Source organism: Euleptes europaea, chromosome 19, assembly GCF_029931775.1.
Source record: "Euleptes europaea isolate rEulEur1 chromosome 19, rEulEur1.hap1, whole genome shotgun sequence".
Lineage (NCBI taxonomy): Eukaryota > Metazoa > Chordata > Lepidosauria > Squamata > Sphaerodactylidae > Euleptes > Euleptes europaea.
The window spans coordinates 1,199,976-1,221,870 of record NC_079330.1 but is presented as its reverse complement, the minus strand read 5'-3'; the positions used below and the strand labels follow the sequence as shown (position 1 = coordinate 1,221,870).

At 49.4% G+C, this 21,895-nt stretch overlaps 1 protein-coding gene across 1 annotated transcript in view; it reads right to left on the bottom strand.

Moving 5' to 3' along the window:
* IGSF21 (immunoglobin superfamily member 21) overlaps positions 1 to 21,895 on the bottom strand; it is a 159,288-nt gene that overhangs the window by 96,634 nt on the left and 40,759 nt on the right. The window contains exon 2 of the mRNA XM_056865473.1: positions 6,827 to 6,939. Coding sequence (XP_056721451.1) covers positions 6,827 to 6,939 — 113 coding nt within the window. The remainder of the gene's footprint in view (positions 1 to 6,826; positions 6,940 to 21,895) is intronic.

Here is a 21,895-nt window from a genome sequence, read left to right as displayed (position 1 = left end):
CCTGGCAACCTATATGCAGGTGAAGGGGTGTGGCCAGGCAGATAAGAGCTTGCTTGGGCCTTAATGCTCACCATGGCATGTGACAGAGCAATATCTGGACAGACTCCAGCCCCAGAATACAGAGAGGGAGGCACCTGGGATCAGCTGCCCACAGCCCCTTGAGCCCTAGAGCCACGTCACGGGGATCCATTGCCACGAAAGCTGAGGGGGGTTTCCCAGGTTTCATTCATCCAGTCATTAGCCCAGAATGCCATTTGCCTGCTTCTTAATTCTGGCTTAACTAGGAGGATTTTTAAAACTTGCAGGGGTTTTCCTTTCGTGTGGGGAAAAGCTTAACACATGTGAGTCCCTTGCTGTTCTTGGGGAAAGTGCAGTCCAAGAATGGGTTCATGATTCCCTCTGGGATGAAGAAGGCCTTAAAGGGCCCATCCCCACCTGCAATTAGTCATGGTACAAACTGGCCCAGCCAAACTCTCAGAGGTGGTTGGGTTGAGGCCGCTCTCCTTCCAGATCTCAGACGCTCAGACACGCCAGCGCCCAAGAGCAGCTGAGCAGAACGGGTAGAAGGAGAGTGCTTGAGAGACTGTGAGACAATGGTCACAAGGCCCAGCCACAAGGAGCATGCTTCGCTAGCACTGTGGCCATATGCATGCTTACTTCAGGGTAAGCCCAATGCATTCGATAGGACCTACTTCTGAGCAAACATGCAGACCTTGAGCTGAGAGAGGTTGCTGTGTGGCAGATGTATCCAGCCCCACAAAGTATTTATATTATATGAGTAAATATTGTATAAATTGTGTATTAAAAACATACAATGTGAGTACACAAGGCACAAAGCTACAAACCCAACAGTGGAAAGCAGAGAACCAAAACTATTGACAAAAACATTAACATAAAAAGGAACTGCAATGGAGAACGTTTGCTGTTCCCTAATTATATTAGAAAGGGGAAAGTGACATCAAACTGACATGCAGTAAAAGGATGCCAAAACACACCATCTGGAGCCACTAACAGGGGACAAACGCAAGACGGGCGGATCCCAGAGGCATTCGAAGAGACAAGCCAGCCGTGGCTGAGACTCAGAGGCCCACCCCGGGCCCTCCACCGCGTCGTGAAGAGGAGAAGCCCCTCCTTGGCTCAGCTCCAAGGGGAAGCTTCTCTGTTGCCCTGTCAACTTTTGTACTTCCTCATATAATTTGATGGCAGGATCTTTAAGAGCTGTCTGTCCATCGAACTGGGTGTTTATGGGCAGGGCTGAGCCCCTGCTTTGCAAGCAGCCAGCCCTGAATTCAGCCCTTGGCCTCGGCAGCTAAGGATCTCAGGTTGCAGATGTGGGCATCTTTGATCCTTCCGAAGAAGGTAAAAATAAAATAAAATAATACACCCATTGCGAGACAAACTTAGCAGTGCCAATAATCATGCAAAAGAAAGAACCCCAAGAGGAACTGACTAATCTGCAAAATACTTCACGCTTTGGGAAGACACGCTTGCAGGCCGGAACAAAGAGCCTTTGCTAATTTTTCTGAACAGGAGGGAGCAGAGGAGGCCGGAGCGGCCTGTTGGGGGGCAGTCCACCTGAGGGACGCTCCAGGGTCCCCGGTACCAAGAAAATCATGAAGATGAGAAAAGGTTCCAAAGAGGAAGACTGAGATGATCAAAGAGACTCTGAGGTTGTGGGAGGGGGATGTCAGAAGAGAGGATAAATGAGGTCTGCACTGGTTGTTGTTTTTTAACCCCAAAGATTAATATGGGTTCAGTAGAGAACTTGGAAAGGTGACCAGGGCGAGGGTGAAGTCCCTCCCCTCCCCAGGCTCTGCCCCCAAATCTCCAGGAATTTCCCAGCCCAGAGTGGGCAACCTCAGCAGCCTGCCTCAATTCCTTAAGGCTCTCTCATTGTTGCCTTAGTTAACCCCCTTTCAATTCCTTCCCTGCCCATCACTGTGGTTCAGGCGATGCAAAATGATCTTGTGGGTCGACTCCCATCAGCCGAGGCCACTGGACTGAATTTTGTACAGGTGGGACGACAAGGACATTTCCTGGCTTCTGAACTGGCAAGGAGAGGGGCGGGGAGGGGGGCTGGCACAGCCACTGTCACAACCACCAACTACTGTAGCCTCCGACCCTTTGCCAGCCACCCCCCATCGAGTCCCTACGCTTCCCAACACGGCAGATTCCCTCTCTGGCAGGGTCAGCTCAGGCGGTGGGTGAATTGTGCTGCGTCGGTTGGGGAAATCTGAAATGTCGCCACGTATTAAGAGAGCTTGACAAGGGATTTCTCTCCCCCGCATGGCATTATTGTTTCCCTTTAATCCCCTGGGGTGTCTGACACTGAAATCTGCTGGGAATGGAAAGCAGGGATGCAGGAACGGGTGGGGGGAGGATACCAGCTCTGGCTGGTACAGGCGGGTATGAGGAGGGAGGTCTCCATTCAAAAAGATGCTGCTGATTAGATCCTCAGACTGGTCTGGCTTGGTTCATGAGACATCTGCAGATCAGGGTCGGGATCTTTCTCAGGAGCCAATAAAGAGACTGGGAAGTCAACAAGCATTGCCCGCCTACTCCCAAATAAACCTGCCCATCTATTGACGGCCCTGTCAGAGAAAGGCCTTCTTTGTGGCAGCACCACAACTGTGTAATTCCTTCCCCAGGTAGAACCACCTGGCTATCTTTGTTGGTTTCAGGTAAAAGCCAGGCTAGATTTGACCCGTTTGCCCGTGTGAAACAAATTCTAATTAGATGAGTATTCACAAATGGCTTTTTACATTGTATCCATTTTACCGATGGCTTTGGTCTGATGCTTTAGTTTTCAGTCTGAATATACAAGGGCTAAATATTGTCGAAGGCTTTCACGGTCAGAGTTCATTGGTTCTTGTAGGTTATCCGGGCTGTGTAACCGTGGTCTTGGAATTTTCTTTCCTGACGTTTCGCCAGCAACTGTGGCAGGCATCTTCAGAGTAGTAACACTGAAGGACAGTGTCTCTCAGTGTCAAGGGTGTAGGAAGAGTAATATATAGTCAGAAAGGGGTTGGGTTTGAGCTGAGTATTGTCCTGCAAAAGTATTGTCCTGTAAGTATCAAGATAATGTGCTAATGAGGGTATGGTATGTTAATATGGAACCATTGTATCCTGAAGTGATCTGTTAATTTGTGTAATCCAAAACTAATCTGTATGGCTATTGTTGAATGTTGTCTTTGTCTGGAGGTTTTTCAGGGCAGGAAGCCAAGCCTTATTCATTCTTAAACTCTCCTCTTTTCTGTTAAAGTTGTGCTGATGTTTATGAATTTCAATGGCTTCTCTGTGCAATCTGACAAAATAGTTGGTAGAATTGTCCAGTCTTTCAGTGTCTTGGAATAAGACCCTGTGTCCTGTTTGTGTCAGTCCATGTTCAGCCACTGCTGATTTCTCAGGTTGGCCAAGTCTGCAGTATCTTTCATGTTCTTTTATCCTTGTTTGTATGCTGCGTTTTGTGGTCCCGATGTAAACTTCTCCACAGCTGCAAGGTATACGATATACTCCTGCAGAGGTGAGGGGGTCTCTTTTGTCTTTTGCTGATCGTAGCATTTGTTGTATTTTCTTGGTGGGTTTAAACACTGTTTGTAGGTTATGTTTTTTCAAAAGTTTCTCCATCCTATCAGTGACTCCTTTAATAAATGGCAAGAATACCTTTCCTATGGGAGACTGTTTTTCTTGAGTTTTCTGATTTTTGTTTGGTTCAATGGCCCTTCTGATTTCATTCTTGGAGTAGCCGTTTGCTAGCAGTGCGTGATTTAGATGGTTAGTTTCTTCCTTGAGAAACTGTGGTTCACAGATCCGTCTTGCACGGTCCAAGAATGAAATCAGAAGGGCCATTGAACCAAACAAAAATCAGAAAACTCAAGAAAAACAGTCTCCCATAGGAAAGGTATTCTTGCCATTTATTAAAGGAGTCACTGATAGGATGGAGAAACTTTTGAAAAAACATAACCTACAAACAGTGTTTAAACCCACCAAGAAAATACAACAAATGCTACGATCAGCAAAAGACAAAAGAGACCCCCTCACCTCTGCAGGAGTATATCGTATACCTTGCAGCTGTGGAGAAGTTTACATCGGGACCACAAAACGCAGCATACAAACAAGGATAAAAGAACATGAAAGATACTGCAGACTTGGCCAACCTGAGAAATCAGCAGTGGCTGAACATGGACTGACACAAACAGGACACAGGGTCTTATTCCAAGACACTGAAAGACTGGACAATTCTACCAACTATTTTGTCAGATTGCACAGAGAAGCCATTGAAATTCATAAACATCAGCACAACTTTAACAGAAAAGAGGAGAGTTTAAGAATGAATAAGGCTTGGCTTCCTGCCCTGAAAAACCTCCAGACAAAGACAACATTCAACAATAGCCATACAGATTAGTTTTGGATTACACAAATTAACAGATCACTTCAGGATACAATGGTTCCATATTAACATACCATACCCTCATTAGCACATTATCTTGATACTTACAGGACAATACTTTTGCAGGACAATACTCAGCTCAAACCCAACCCCTTTCTGACTATATATTACTCTTCCTACACCCTTGACACTGAGAGACACCGTCCTTCAGTGTGACTCCTCTGAAGATGCCTGCCACAGTTGCTGGCGAAACGTCAGGAAAGAAAATTCCAAGACCACGGTTACACAGCCCGGATAACCTACAAGAACCAACATACAAGGGCTACTTCATTGTTTTTGATTTAAAAAGCATTGCCCAACTTCTTCTACAAGCTACAACAGCTGAAAGAGTTGAATAAACAAGCAATAAAGTAATGCACTTTAACAAACAACCCTCAGCACCTACAGAGGAGCTACAGCCCAAGATGCCACCCAGCGATGGACTCTGTAAGCCACAGCCGGCCACTTAACCAGGCGCCAAATCTGCAGGAAGATCCTGACAATACAACGCAGCAGCAACCGCAATCAGCAGGGACGCCACGGGATGTTCAAAGGCCCACTGAAGCAGAGCGTTCTTCCACCGTTCCCTAAATCCGGCTAGAGTAGGTGCCACCAATCAAGAGGCTCCTGATGTTACCAAGGCCAATTGGACCTACTGCAAGAAGGTAGTGCTGGCCAGAAATTCAATTTTGTAGGCCTTCTCAAAGCAGAAATACAAGAAGTCACTCAACACTGAATTGAGTTTTCAAAATTGTAAAGGAAGGGTTCAACAACTTGGGATTAAAATTTTGGATTTTTTTGCAGTTCCTTTAAATTGCATGAGAAAATGCCCAGACACACCCAGCCCTTCCTCTCTACCGCTAGGTCTCCCATTTACCTGCCCTGGGCAGGGAATCATCCACTCCCAACCCCAACCCCAGGGAGGAACTGAGAGGAGTAGGAGAAGAAAAAAGCCTCCACATATTGACAGTTTAGGAAAGACCATAGAGGGTAGGCAAGGCAGCCTAGAGTGGCACCCGGAAGTGACATCACAACCTCCCCAAACTCGGCCCCCCCACCCCAATCTCCCAGCATTTGCTTAGACAGTGGTTGGAGCCCTATGTACTGTTCCCAATACCTTCTGAATGCTTCACTAACTTAGATTCAAGGTTTTCAGTGGGGGTAGAAAGTTGCCCTCCCTTTTGGTGATTCGGCATAGCCTCACGCCATGCACTTGATGGGATCCCTGATTAGCTAGGACGTGCCCAGGAAGGCAAAGGCCGGGAGAGTGCGTGTTTTTTAAACTGCCCCCAAAGCAGCAGCAAAACGGGGAAGCGATGAACTGTGAACAAGGGGAGATATTTGGAAATATTCCACATCCACACACCCCGTGTGAACATTCACCAAAGCCCAGATTTTTAGACCCATTTTCAGTTTTGAATACATCCAGCAGACAAATTCCAAGCCCGGAATACACTCAAAACAGATTATTTTTTGCTGACTACTGGAGGCAGAGCAACCAAAGAGATCAGATACACAGGCAGTAATAACGTTCTCCATCTTCCCGGAGCAGATTGGCTGAGAGCAAACGGTGCAGGCGGCAGGCAGGGAAAGAGAGAGAGAGAGAGAGAGAGAGAGAGAGAGAGAGAGAGAGAGAGAGAGAGAGAGAGAGAGAGAGAGAGAGAGAGAGAGAGAGAGAGAGAGAGATGGTCATCACCTTCCCCGGCAGAGGGTTAAACTCCCGTCATCCCCTGAAAAGACTTAATGGGTTTTGAGATAAATAGACCTCTGGCTCTCGCTGCTGTCCAGGTGACCTGGAACTAAATGGCGTTTGACACAGTTTACTAATACAATCTAGGGTGTGAGTGTGTGTGTGTGTGGGGGGGAGGGATGTCGGGTAATTCATTCTGTCCATTTGTGCACAGAGATGCTTGAATTTTGACCCAACCAGTAAACAGAGAAATGATGGAGAAACTTGCAAAGACAAACAGAGATGCAGCTCCCTCAAACACACAAAAAGGCTTACCTCTAGCATAAGAGTTACCCTACTCCTGTCAGTGGAGTTCACCCACTGGACTTCTGCATGAGTCACTGTTCTGAGAGTGCCTCTGCATCAGGACAGAAAGGTCTGAAGAAGTCAACTGTGCAGAAAAGCAGCATTTGTCCCCAGCTGCAGAGGGCACCTTGCACACTGCTTGTTGGCTCTGTAGCCATTCTGGCACTCTGGGCATCTGCCCAGCACCTGTCCTAGAATTATTGAACACCCGAAATGCATGGAAAGGGGTGATTGTGTGTGTGTGTGTGGGGGGGGGTCCTGCAACTCCTTGTGAACACTCCTTGGCTCTGTCCTCCCAACACACAACAAACAGTGTAGCAGGAACTCGGCTGCAATGGAAGAGATTGGCGCCGCACACTTACCCTGTACCAGACTATCTCCCGCATCCTGCCATCTGTCTTGAAGTTACATTTCAAAGTCACGGCATCCCCGACCACCACCGGAGGAAGCGGCTCGATGCTGACAGTCAGGTAACCTGGAAGGAACAAGGATCCGTGAGAACACTGGAACGGCCTCGCTGGACTGGACCCAAGGTCCACCTTGCGACTAGACCCCTCATCACTTAAAGAATATCAAAAGGGCGCAATGGCTAAGATGGCACTTTCTCCATTACTCAGCATCTGGAAGTCACAGGTATCCTGCCTCACAGCATGGAGGCTCCATTTTCAGCATGCGGAAAACGACACAAGTTAATTTTAAAGCAGCCAGAACTGAGACAGAGGCATTTTAGAACTAGAAAGGAGCTAGGAGTTAACCTAGGGTTGCTAACTCTGGGTTAGGAAATTCCTGGAGACTGGGGGGTGAAGCCTGGGGAGGGCAGAGTTTGGGGAGGGGAGGGACCCCAGCAGGGTATGGTATAATGGCATAAAGTCCACCCTCCAAAGCAGCCATTTTCTCCAGGGGAAACAATCTCTGTATTCTGGAGATCAACTGTCATTCTGGGAGATCTCCAGGCCCCACCTGGAGGCTGGCAACCCCAGTTAACACCCCTTTTCATTTTATTCTTTGCCTTGTTTTCTGAATAAAATAATCAACGGCATCTGTGTTTCAGGTGGGCTGTGGGGGGAGGGAACTCATTTTGTCCCATGCCAGGGACAGACGTCGTTTCGGGGGGACCTCGGGCCCGGCGGCAGAGCCTCGGCTTGGCATGCAGACGACCCCAGGTTCAATTCTGGGCATCTCCATTTCAAGGGCTCAGGGAGCAGGTCTTGGTCATGGCCTCTCTCAGTCTCAGACCCTGGCAGTCAGGGGAGGCCAGGCGGGGCCGGAGGAATCAAGATTTGACTCAGTGGATCGCTTTGCACGCAGTGGTCTTGGGTTCCATCCCTGCCATCTCCCAGCAGGGACGGCCTTTCCGTCCCAGTTACCCAGGAGAACCAGTGCCAATCGAAAGAGACCGCACAGAACAAAATGAACTCAGGGAGCTGATCTGGTGCAAAAGGGATTCATATTGATTGTTCCCAGGCAAGCCCACCCCCCGCCCGCCCCCGGATAAAAATGCAGCGCCGGAAGCCCACAGATCATTGGGTTGAGAAACACAATCCCTGCTGGCAGACAGTGGAAGGGAAGAGGTTTACCCAACCTGGGGGGGGGCCGCGGGGAGAATGCGATGCTTCCTTAGCCATTCACTTGGAAAGTAACCGCTGGAAAAAAAGAACATGTTGGGGGTGGAAAGAACCTGGACATTCCTCTAAAGGAGGAGGAAGAGAAATTTTGTCTAATTCCGCCCCCCCCCCTTTGCTTTTACAAATTTAACCTGCCGCAGGTGGAACTAAAAACCCAGCCTCCGCCACATTTCTCATTAATGGTGCCAAAGATTCCATTTCAAAGGATATTATAACATCTAAATGGAGCAAAGTCGGCTTACTGGATTACATGGGGAAAAATAATATTTTGACCAGTCTTCCGGAAACGGAGGAAGAACTTGCAGAGAGCGGTCACTTTCGGGGCTTAAAAGCATCCAAGTGTGATCCCCAGACTATTCTCAACGTCAGGGTCCAGCTCTGAGACATGTGCTCTGAGACATCCTCTGAGGATGTGCAGAATGCCGTTTCTCTCTCACACCACCGTGTGACCCAAAGACAAATACACGTTTATTGCTCTGTAAAATATGCAGCCACCACAAATTTTATTTCTTCCCTGCTGGCCTGCAAAACGTGGCTCAGAATGTTTGTCTCTCCTCCAAGAAGACTGGGGACTGGGGGTGGGGTGGACTATTCTGTTGTCCACCCAACATGCCACCCAACATGCCTAAGGAGAAAAGTGCAAACCCCCTGGATCAGGCGAATAACTCTACCTAACCCAGTCCCCCACCCAGCCCACAGTGACTACCAGATGCCCAAGAAAGCCTCCAACAGGGCATAGAGGGGCCGGGGCCTCCACCTCCTGCTGCCCTCCAGAAAGCGATATTCAGAGGTAAATGGCCTCTCACCCTGGAGGTTCCATTTAGATGAAGAAGAAGAGCTGGTTTTTATATGCCGACTTTCTCTACCACTTAAGGGAGACTAAAACTGGCTTACAGTCACCTTCCCCTCCCCACAACAGACACCCTGTGAGGTAGGTGGGGCTGAGAGAGCTCTAACAGAGCTGTGGCTTGCCCAAGGTCACCCAGCTGGCTTCGCATGTAGGAGTGGGGAAACAAATCCAGTTCACCAGATTAGCCTCTGCCACTCATGTGGAGGAGTGGGGAATTGAACCCGGTTCTCCAGATCAGAGTCCACTGCTCCAAACCACCCCTCTTAATCACTACACCGCGCTGGCTCTCCTACACACCTGGCCCAACTGTCTTCTATGAGATTATCTAAAGTCATCTCTGCTGGTAGCCACCCAGTGGCAAGACGGACGCCGTCAGACTGGCCCAATGCCCCCTCGGGGGCGCCCTGCCCGACTTGAGTACGGGCTCACCGCTCAAGGCCCGCACATCATCCACCCCTCCAGACAGGTTCCGGGCCCTTTTTTTAAGGTTCAAAAACATCTCTCCATCCTACCAGCCCAATGCAAATGTCCGCAGAGGACTCCATGAGAAGTGCCAACAAGCAGATGGCTTTAAAAACAATAACTACCAGCTCTGGTCTCCCCACCAATCCCCGTCCCTCTCCTTGCGCCACGGTGCTGGACAGACGCCGACTTCTCCATTAACTCGACGCTTCATTACTTTGGACGGCTCCATCCCGCTCCTTCCCCTCTCTCAGCAAGAACTTTTATGCCTCGCCTATTAAGACACATTTAACAAAATAACGGGCCATATTTAAGAATTAGACAGGCCCACATGCGGAGACGATTGCCAGAGATCCATCTCCGTCAGGAGTTCGGAGAGGAGCGTAAGAAGCTGCTCAAAACAACACCCCACCGAAGGCATCAAAGAGGTGCCGGGTGGGGTGGGGTGGCTCAAGCAAGCAAGACAGATTAATGGGGGGGATGCAAGCCCAGGACCAGAAGGAGGATTTCAGAATAGGGGTCCTGTCATGTATATGTACATTTAAAGCTGCCTTATAGTGAATCAGACCATGGGTCCCTCAAGGTCAGTCTTGTCTACTCAGACTGGCAGCTGCTCTCCAAGGTATCGGGCAGAGAAAGGTCTTTCACATCACCTACCTGCCTAGTCCCTTTAACTGGAGATGCCGGGGATTGAACTGGGAACCTAGTACATGCCAAGCAGATACTCTACCACTGAGCCACGGCCCCTTCCCCTTTCGGATTTCTTCACACACATTTTTCAAAAGTATTTTGAAAAATGCACATTTTTCAATCAAGTATTAACATTGCTAAATTAGTTAATTTCTCTAAAATTCAAAAGAGCAAGAGTCCAGTAGCACCTTAAAGACTAACAAAAATATTTTCTGACAGGGTATGAGCTTTCGTGAGCCGCAGCTCACTTCTTCAGATATGCACTGCTCCATCTTCAGATATGAAGATCTGAAGTGAGCCGTGGCTCACGAAAGCTCGTACCCTGCCAGAAAATATTTTTGTTAGTCTTTAAGGTGCTACTGGACTCTTGCTCTTTGCTACTACTGCAGACAGACTAACACGGCTACCCACTGTGAACTATCTAAAATTCAAATTAGGCTGACTCCTACAGTTTGCCTATGGGGCAGCCTCCTGGACTGCACCAGTGGCAAAAATTAGGCAATTAACTGCGCAATCCTAACTTTCCTGGGACTAAGCGCCATTGAATAGGCCTGATTAGGATTCTGAGTAGACCTGCTTAGATTTGCTCTCTGCTCCTACGAGACATTCCGAGACCTGCATTTTATTCGCGATTAGGCAGCCATTTTTAATTTTAAGATGTGTGCATTCATTTTTACCGGTTTAAGAATATTTGCTTCACGTTTTAGCTATTTTATTATAAGCTGCTTTGAGGGCCTTTATGGTGGAAAAGCAGCTTAGAAACTTAAAATTCTCTCTTTCAATATAGACACAAAAATATGGACCAGAAACATCTAAATCTGTCCTCGGAAACGCTAATCAAGACACATTTCCAAAACAGGAGCTGAGTTGGGGGGGCGGGCAGAGGAGAGGCAGCGGAGTTTTAAAAATTTAAAGCCCCTTGTTGAAGCATGACGTGGAATGCCGAGCACCCAAGTTGCCAGGGTGACTTTTGACAGCTGTGGAAAAGCACCTGGAGGAAAATGTATTATGGATGAGAGAGACCGAAATCCTGGCTCCCGTTTCTCCCGCCCAGCTAGGGCCCTTGCAGTGGCCGACTGAGAGCGCATGGCAGAGGCGGGCACAGCAGGGGCACCGCTTCTCTCCAGTGTGGGTGAGGGGTCTTCAATGCTCCCTGCATGGGAGAAGCCAAGGAGGGGCTCTGCATGAAGCCAAAGCCACCAGCTCCACAGGCCTTACGGCTTACTCTCCGGCCAGCGCCCGTCTCTCCCCCCACCTGCAGACCTACCTGTCCTGCCCTTCTTCCCATTCTGTTAGGGTTGCCAACTCCTGGTAGGGAAATTCCTGGCGATTTGGGGGTGGAGCCTGAGGAAGGCAGGGTTTGGAGAGGGGAAGGGTCCTCCGCAGGGCATGATGCCACAGAGTTCTCCTCTGAAACTGCCATTTTGTCTGTGATCTCTTAATGGGGCACACCCTAGAGCTTAAGCGCTGGAAAATGCCAACTGGAGCAGAGGCTCAGGGGCTGAGCACCCAGTTGGCATGCAGAAGGTCCCAAATCCAACCCCTGCCATCTCCATCCAGTCAAAGGGCCTCAGGAAACAGGTACCTGCCTTGGCCCGAGATCCTGGAAAGATGCTGCCAAGTGGAGGGTCTGGAGGATTGGTGTCCTCCACAGACTGCCAGGTGAAGAGGTACAAAAGCTGCCCTGGGGGGCCTGGGTCTTCTTTTGCACAGTTGCAGTTTTCTAAGATGGAAAGGAGCTAATGAAGCCCCCCCCCCCCACTCACTGCCTTGGAGAGGAGGGCAGAGGGCATTCCTTCTCTGGGAGCAGGTCATTCTGAATGACCACCATCTGCCCACATACTTGGAGGAAAGGAAAAAATCCATGCTCCCCCTTCTAAAAGTTTCCTAGAATGGAACGGAGTCTTTGTGCTCCTCCATAATACTAAGCAGAGCGAAAATGTGACAGCAGAGGAAAAACTGGTTAAAATCTGCTCTGTAGGAACATCCGCCTGCACTGCTCCATCTAAAGCTTCCTGGCCCCAGACTCTCCCCGGTCACCCCATCATCCCTTTGAAAGGTAAATTGCACCTTTCGTCTCCGTAACCCAGGCGCCTCAACGGGGCTTATTTCCAAGAGCTTCCTCTTCACATCCAATTTCATCCCTGCGCCAAGGAAATGACATCGCAGCGAGCAAGAGAGGCATTATTTGAGAAATGCAAATAATTTCTTAAATGGAACTGTCACACAGACAAGTAAAAAGCTGTTCAGCCCAGCAAGGAGGGAAGGGGTGGGATGGGCAAATGAGCCATGGGAGACGGGGCAGACAGAGCCACCTGCTAAACGGGAGACGGGGCAGACAGAACCACCTGCTAAACGCACCAGAGCCATGCTCGAGGGTCTCCGGTTGCCGAGACCCCCCACCCTGGGATCGTGAATAAGGGGGAGACTTCAAGATCCTTAGCCAGGTTCTGAATTGGACACGCGGTCCACTGTAAACACCCCCAGGCAGTGGTGAAGCCCACCGTCAGCCCACCGTGCCCGACAAGACCGAAACACACCTGTAGATTCCCAAAGGTGATGAGATTTCACTGCAGCTTTTTGGACCACAGACCTCTTCTGCTGCGATCCAGATGTCGCACCTCTGCACAGAGCTCTGGCTGATGGCAACAGATGCAAACAGCAGCCTTTGTTGATTTCTCCTCCCCAACCAAGAGAGCACCAAAACACCCCCGGGGGGGGGGTGCAGAGTCTCTCGCTCAGTAGGGGATTGGCAACGGGATGAGAGAAATTCTGGCAGGCACAACCGTCAGCTGCCACATCTCCTCCCTTGCTGCTCCCTCCTTCCCCTTTCGAACAATCCTCAGAAAATAGTTTCCTCTTCATCTAAAATGTAGATTTTAGACACCTCTCATTCAGCACAACAAAGCAAAGGTGAGTGTTATGGGAAACATCTCTTTGGCGATTCATCAACATGCCTGAGAAACATGTTTGTAGCATTCAAACCAGATCTAGTACAGGCAAATTACCCTGTTCCAGTGAACAAAAGAGGAAGACCCAACAAGAGATGGATGGACTCAATAAAGGAAGCCACAGCCTTCAGTTTGCAAGATCTGAGCAAGGCTGTCAAAGATAGGACATTTTGGAGGACTTTCATTCATAGGGTCGCCATGAGTCGGAAGCGACTTGACGGCACTTAACACACACACAGTGAACAAATATTGGATTAATGGTTTTCACCCCTCAGCAATTAACATTTTTTTAAAAAAACACCATCAGAATAGAATCTGGGCTTTCTTCTGGAGGAGGGGCCCCAGCAGTGGACCCCCCAGGGCCGGAAAACAGTGGCTACCATTTATTTCTAAGATTGATTTACCGGGCACATTGATTGGGCAGCATCCCTGAGCAAAACATAGCACAGGAAACTCCACAGAGGCATCTACATGTCCAGATTCTGACACCAGAAATCCACAGAACTCCATCTGGACAGCAGTCACACTGCCCGATGGGTACGGAGGAATACAGTAACCATGAGGCAGCCTATTGTGAATGCATAGCACCGTAGAGACCCCTAGGACTGGCGTGAATTGATGTCATCAATCTGGCCGCACTAGAACTGAGAAGTCTCGGTTTAACCTGCATAACATGGATTCTGGTCCCTTCTGTGCTTGCTAAAGAAGGGGCAGCGTCTCATCTCAGAACATCTGTCTCTGAATCCACTGCAAGTCCACCACCCAACTGGACAGGATTCAGGGGTGACCCAGTTTCTCCATGAACCACACAACTTCCCTAGGACATCCAACCCCATGCTCCTCTCCTCCGAGGGTTCAAACCAACCCCTCTTCCCTACTCCTCAGGGTTCTTCCTCCCTCTTTCCTTCAAGACTTTTCTTGAGACCATAATCTCTAGCAAAGCCCTGATTCAGTCTTTCTCCTTGCCTGCTTCTCCCTCGCTACCTAATTCACTGCCACAAGATATGGTTATGGCCTCTAGCTCAGAATGGCTTTTTCTGAAGGATTAAATATGTTCAGGTAGTAGAGATCAATAAATGTCGCCTCCATGTTCATTGTGAGTATTCCTCTGGCTACCACTTGTAGGGGACTACCAGCAGGGAATGGAGATTACAATTGTGTTGGCTAAATGGACCTTGATGTAAACCAAAAAGACACTCCTTGTGTTGTATCTGCCTATTTGCCAGGACAGCTCAACAGAACCTCCTTGCTCAGAGGCAGTATACCTCTGAACACCTGGACACAGGGGGCAAACAGGGGCAGCCATCACCATTCTCAGAATCAGCCTGTGCCCCTGGAAACTGGGTGGCCCTTAATGCAGTCTGGTCTGGGGATTCTTAGATTCTTTACAAGCAGGCCTCTTGGCCTCCAAATTCAACTCAGATCCATTGCGACGAAGCTTAGGTTGGCTCCTGCAAGGCGGGCCGTTTGTTTCTAGCTCTGCTCCGCTGCCCTGACCCATCCTCTCCCACAACCCCTTTCTTTGTCCCCGTGTCTCTGGGTTAGGACCCTATCCCATCTGCGCATTGCCCAGTGCAGGGGCAACCCACTTTCTCAAAGAAGCACCTCGTATTAAAAGAGGCAGCAGGGAAAATATCTATTTTGTGCTTCAGAGATAACAGGGAGACCAACAGCCTGCCCGTGTCTGCATACAGATAGTGGCCAACCTTCCAACTCGCAAACCTCAATAATCAGGGGCTTTATCGGCCTCTGATAAACCAGCGGAATTGGAATTGGGGGTGGGGGGGTTTCCATCTGACACAAGAGCTCCCAAACGAGACAGCCCAAATGCCGGCGTCTTATCTGACGGAGCAGAGCGGCGCCGAGAGCCAAGCGGGCTGACATTTGCCGCTCCAAACCTGCCTTGCGCGTTCCTTAACAAAACGTTGGGATCCGACCTAGCGAGGGCGGCCGGCTTGTTTTCCTTGTTGTTGTGCAGATAAACAGCACCGATTGGAAGACAGGCAGATGCGGCCGAGGCGAAATTGCCCGTTTGGCAAAAAAAAAAAGATAAGGCGCTGATTGCCTTCCTCGCTCAAATGCTGAAGGGGGAAAATGTTTTCTTTCCAACTCAGAGGAGCTGTGACCGGGCTCCTGACGGCATCAGGTGTCCTTGGGGGCTACGAAATAATAGGTTCCCCAAGGAGGGCCAAAACACAAGTCCTCGGTCTCTCTGGAACGTTTCTGGCAGCCTAGAAAAACCCCCTCCCGCCTCAGTCGTTACTGGCAACTGCTCCAAAAGCAACGGCGCGTTCCTCTTGTTCCTCTTCCAAACAGGGACCAGAGGGACGTGTAAGGAACTGCAGTGGAACATCAGGGGTTAGGGTTGCCAACTCTGTGTGGGGAAATTCCTGGAGATTTGCAGGTGGAGCCTGGGGACAGGGGAGTTTGGGGAGGGGAGATCAGTGGGGATGCGATACAGTGACACAGTGTGTTCTCCGAAGCTGCCTTTTTCTCCAGGCAAAGTGATCTCTGTAGGCTGGAGACTCGTTGAAATTCCAGGAGCTCTCCAGGCCCTACCTGGAGGTTGGCAACCCTGTCAGAGGTGCCCTCCTGGCTCAGGTCAGTGGTCCATCTAGTCCAGTATCCTGTTTCACTCATAGGTATCCTGTTTCACACGGGCAGGGCAAGGCATCCCCCGAGCGGCGTCAGGAGGAAATGTTTTAGAATGGTGTTGGGCCAACGGTCTGACATCACACTTCTCTACAGATGGCCAGGAAATCTGATGGTAAAACTATAGTTTTAGCAGTTCCTAGAGAGAGCTGGCATCATTTCCAGGTTTTTCCTGGAAGTGACAGCAGGTCATCTCCCACTGGGCCTCAAGCTGCCCTGGGGAGCCAAAAAGCGGGGCCCAGATGTCCAGGCCTTCCTCTGCTGCTGACTCCTGGTGCTCAGAAACAATCTGGACATCCTTCCCTAAGGTCTGCCTGCCTGAGGACACTGTGCACTCTCAGAGGCCTGGCCAGGCTCATTTTCCTTCCCCCAACTGATCTGCAGTTGCTTGCAAAAAACCCTTCCCCACTTGCAGCCTGGAGCATCCTAAGTCCCAAACACGCCATTCTGGGTAGGTTTGCTCTTTTTCTTTTAGTTAATCTACAAGATAACTGGGGAAGGCAATGGCGAACCACCCCGTAAACATAGTCTGCCCAGTAAACGTCAGGACATGATGTCACCCCATGGGTTAGTAATGACCCGTTGCTTGCACAGGGGGCTACCTTTACCTTTACCTAATCTACGAGTCTGTATTTTTCAGCATACTTGAGGAGTCCCCCAGTTATGCGTACTTTGGGGTAGCCTGGTTTATAGCTTTTAAGATTGGGAAGGGGTGGCCCAGCTATTTACCATTAGATATAGTGATTATGAATAAACTTGTTGCATATTTTTATTGTATATTACCCTTGTGATTCCTTTTCCCTGCCCAATGTAATTGCTGGTATTCCTTGTTTGTTTGTTTCTTTGACACCATTTTTATGCCATTTACATACTATTTATAAATGTGTTAATTTTAACAGGGGGAAAAATTGGTGCGAGGAAACAGAAAATGGCTTGAAACTACAGATTTAAAGGTTCAGTTCACACAAAATGGAAATGGGGACTCACACTGAACCAGCAGGGATGCGAAAATCACTGGCATCCCCACTGTTCGGTACTCAGCCCTCGTTCTTGGCTGTATTTTTCCTCAGTGAGCTCAACACACAGCCGACGTCTCCACCAGCAGCTTTGCTATAGGATCCCTAATTGGCTAGGATCACCCACCAGACCAGTCTCCGGAGCACGGCTCTCCCTTCCGCCCGACTTTGCCCTCAATGACCTTAGCACACATTCCTAACATCACCACTACCACTGCAATGAATGTTCCCACCCTGGTGACAAATGCAGGAAGAAGACAGAAGCAGGGGAAAGAACAGCACCCAAAAGATTAAAGGCAAATATTGTCTGGTCCAAAAAAGGGAGGATATTCGGCACGTCTAGACGAATGCAACGTGCCCAGAAAAGTCAGTTTTTGCCTGGCCAGGCACTGGGGTTAATTTTTTTGTAATCTGTATTCTCTCCCCGCCTTGTAACTTCCAGAATTTTTCTTCATACCTGGGACACCCCCCCCAAGTATATGCAAACATTGTATTAAATGGCAAATGAAAACCACACAAGGGGCGTCCACCACACAGCCAAATCTAAAAACCCAGGCATGAAAAGCAGAGAACCAAAATCATTGACAAAATATCAACACCAAGGACAGGCAACGTTGCTTCCTCTCCTTCCCTTCCTTGCTGACGAGGCTGGGGGAAACACAGCAGGCCCTCCCTTTGTACTTAACAGGAGCTTTAAACTGCTCCTTGGAAAGGAGTTGTCTGCGGCCTCCTGCCAAATGGTGATGAAAATTTTATAGCTCTTCTGCCTCAGATGTCTGATTGGGTGTGGATCTTCTCCTCGCTCCTTTATGGAGGGAGGGAGGATGGATTGTGAGCTTACCACGTGATTGGAGGCCCTTAGTGGAAAGTTAATGTTTGTGTAGTGCTATCTCCATAACCCATCTTTCCCTGGCTCACAAGACAAACGCCCTGTCCTCTTAGCTGGCAATGATCAGCTGCAGGACAATTTGAGCCTCATTTACTCCAGAGGTTCTTCTCCTTCTCTCAGTGTAAAAGGTGGAAAGAGTTTGCATGTGCAGTTTTGCCTGGATCTGCTCCTCTCTCCATATTCCCCTACTAATGAGAGAAGCAGCGAAAGATTCATAGAATCATAGAGTTGAAAGGGACCGCCAGGGTCATCTAGTCCAACCCCCTGCACAATGCAGGAAATTCACAACCACCTCCCCCACACACACACCCAGTGACCCCTACTTCATGCCCAGAAGATTGCCAAGATGCCCTCCTTCTCATGAACTGCCTAAGGTCATAGAATCAGCATTGCAGACAGATGGCCATCTAGCCTCTGCTTAAAAACCTCCAGGGAAGGAGAGCTCACCACCTCCCGAGGAAGCCTGTTCCACTGAGGAACCGCTCTAACTGTTAGAAAATTCTTCCTAATGTCTAGATGGAAACTCTTTTGATTTAATTTCAACCCGTTGGTTCTGGTCCGATTCTTTGGGAAACAGAAGAGGTTTTGCCCAATATTCTTCCAGAAAGCTCACCATGATGAGCCAATACTGAACTGAGCCAAAGGGGTTAATCGCTCTGGGTTGGCAAATGGTCATCTTTCTCCACCATCTGAGGGCATGGCCACCATCGGGTGGAAACCAGATTTACAGCTATGCTTGCCAACCTCCAGGTGGGGCCTGAAGATCTGGGATTACAACTGATCTCCAGACCACAGAGGAAATGGCTGCTCTGGAGGGTAGACTGTAAGACGTCATACCCTGCTGAGGTCCCTCCCCTGCCCAACCCTGCCCTCCCCAGGCTCCACCTCCAAATCTCCAGGAATTTCCCAACCCAGAGCTGGCAACCACAATACAGCAACCTGTTTTCTCTTGGCCAATGAGGGGAGGAGGCAGATATTCTCCTCCCAACTTCCTTTCCCAAACAATACATATATATATATATTTTCTAATCTCTCCAGTGGCTGATAGTTATCTGGCTTGGCGCAAGAGCGAAAGAGACTTTGTGTCAAACGCTGAAAAATGACTTCTCAAGCTGCCTTTCTCCCTTCTGAAAAGGAGGCGACGTGTACCGAGCATACAAATCACTCCATGTTCCAGATCCCTCAGTTCAGCCTGGCAGGAGGCGTGTGTTCAGACTACAAAGATTTTTCCTCCGGCCCATGCCAAGGTCACCCGGGCAAAAGACTCACATTACAGAGAAGCCAGGAGGGCGCGGAGATGAATGGAGTCTCGAAACAGCTCTGGGAGCAATCAGCTTGACTCTTGAACTCGGCATCCTCAACCTCAACACAACCCAGAAAATCACAGCAGCTGGCGGCGTTGCCGGCGGGACTGCCCACCGCTTACGGGAGGAGCCTCAAGAGCTACCCCCAAAGAAAGAACATTGGACCAACGCACCTGTCATTCTGAATGTGCACTGATGTTCTGAAAGGGGAAACCTTAGTGTACCATGATCCATACATTAATTAAGCACACAAAGGCTGCTACCAGTACCCAATGAGGTGGTGTGTCCACAACCACTCTGCACGAGTCTCTGCTTCTTCAGTCGGGAAGATTATCCAGAAAAGTTATTCAAATAAAAACAGTTAGAGCGATTCCTCAGTGGAACAACAGGCTTCCTCAGGAGGTGGTGGGCTCTCCTTCCCTGGAGGTTTTTAAGCAGAGGCTAGATGGCCATCTGTCAGCAATGCTATGACCTTAGGCAGGTCATGAGAAGGAGGGCATCTTGGCCATCTTCTGGTCACTGGGGGTGTGCGGGGGGAGGTAGTTGTGGGTTTCCTGCATTGTGCAGGGGGTTGGACTAGATGACCCTGGTGGTCCCTTCCAACTCTATGATTCTATGAGTCTGTAGGGGTGGGCTCCACTCAGTCAATAGTATTCTCTCTCATACACATGTACATAGAGGTGGGCTGGTCTACACATGCAGGAGAATTAGGTGGCAGGAGCCTGAGGCGATAGAATGGACTGTGCTACTTCAATCTGAAGGCGGAAGATCATGTTTTGGAATGCCCCCCCCCCATGTTAAAAACTTCTTGCATATCGAAAACCAGCCAAACAAGCATTTATTAGGGATAGAACCTGTCCCTCTGCTAGCTTTCTACCTATATGGGCCCTTCTGTACAAAGGAACGATTCCCCTCCCCACGCACCCAGGGGTGCAGTTTGTTCTTCCACCTCAGCATTCGAACCACCGCCCTTCCTTGCGTGTGCGAACCCAGTCTTAGAACACAGTGGGCTGCTAATTTAAATGCCAGAAATAAGCCACCTTGCAGTTGTGTGCCACAAGCACCAAACGTGATTTACTGGCAAGGGAGCCTTCTGGAGTTTGTCTTCCAGATCCCCTCCCCACACACACACATATTTGTGTGTCTGGATCTGCCACCTCCCAGCGGGCTCTGTGTTAGTTTTGTCAATAGGTGCAGAAGGCGACTAGAAAACAAACACTTTGCACCTTTCCCCCGCACTTACACACAGAGAGATGTTTACACTCCACACGACAATCCGATTTTATTGATGCCACTGCAGAGAGTCACACACAGGCTGAAGGGAAGTATGGGAGGGAGGGGGGCTTTGCTTTTGCTTTTCACAAAAACGACAGAGCAACACTGAAAGCCACAAGGGAGACCCCCACCCCCACCCCGTGCCTTCAGCTGTGGAGAAGGCAGAGTATCCTCAGCTGTGGCCCCTTTGGGTATGCCTGGATAAGTCAGCATCGCCTTCACGCAGCAACTCCAGTTCAAACTGGAGACAATTCGGTTTTCACAAATAGGACATTCAAAAATTGTCTGCAATGCTCATTTCCTGGCAAGTCAAGCATCCCAAACAATCACACAGATAATCTGGCTGCAGTTCAAAAGAAGCCGCAGTTATGCAGCTGGCAGCGTTCAGCACGACCGCTGGCTGGGGAGACCCTCTTGACTTGTGTCTGCCTGGGTCACGCGTCACGTGAGCCCGTTCAACTGTTTTTGCTCCTGGCAGTTGGCAACCTTAAGCAGAACTTACAGGATTGAACCCAGGCAGCAGCACGAGAACGCTCCCAGGAGCTGCAAACCAGTTCGGTAGACTTGAGGGATGCATACACTTTTGGTGTTTTCCAACCTCAACAGGGACCAACCCAAGGAGCCAGAGGGGGGGCTGACGGGGCCGCTCCTTTACAGTCTGCTCTTTGAAAAGTGATGTTTTTTAAAATGTTTGCGAGTGGGGCTCAAAATCTGTGATTCGATCTGAGTAGTTTTTGCCCATCACTAATAGGTGAAATTCACAGTTACTGGTTCAGAAGACAAACCTGACTAGCAGGCAATGCTCACAGAGACCACTTCCCTGAAAAGTTCTAATTCGCTTCCAATGTAAAACAAAATCCTGCAAAATGGAGCATGCCATTTATTTAACCCTGTTTATAGCCTAAACCATGGGCACTAAGGCAAGAAGAAGAAGAGCTGGTTTTTATATGCTGACTTTCTCTACCACTTAAGGGAGACTCAAACCAGCTTACAATCGCCTTCCCTTCCCCTCCCCACAACAGACACCCTGGGAGGTAGGTGGGGCTGAGAGAACTGTGACTAGCCCAAAGTCCCCAGCTGGCTTCATGGGTAGGAGTGGGGACACGAACCCACTTCACCAGATTAGCGTCCGCCGCTCATGTGGAGGATGTGGGAATCAAACCCGGTTCTCCAGATCAGAGTCCACCGCGCCAAACCACCGTTCTTAACCACGACACCATGCTGGCTCTCCAGCAACTCCAGCAGAATTAGGAAAACATGCCCAAGGGTGATTTCACGGCCTTTGTATACACCGTTGGCAACCACTACTGAGTGAAGCCTCCTCAGGTTTGGTCAGGCAAATTCATGGATTTCTTTTGCTTCTGCCCCCCCCCCACTTCAGAGCCGTCCCCGACCATGCCTACTCTCCCAGTTTTGGGTGGGGGGAGGTTGATTAATGCTGCTGGAGTTGCACGCTCCAGGGCTAAAAATAAACCCACAGCATCGTCTGCACATGCGTAGATCAGCGTTTCACCTGGCCAGCCGATGTCCCGCTCAGAAAATGAGCTTGTCCCAAACACTTAAGGATGCGGCCCCTCATCTTTATTTTAAATTACAGTCTGATGACCCAATGGTCTCGGGCAACACAGACTGCTCTAACGCCGCCCTCCCATACAGCCAACGTAATACCAAAAAATCGGTATCAGCTAGCAAAGAAGCCGGAAAGGGGGAAATAGCA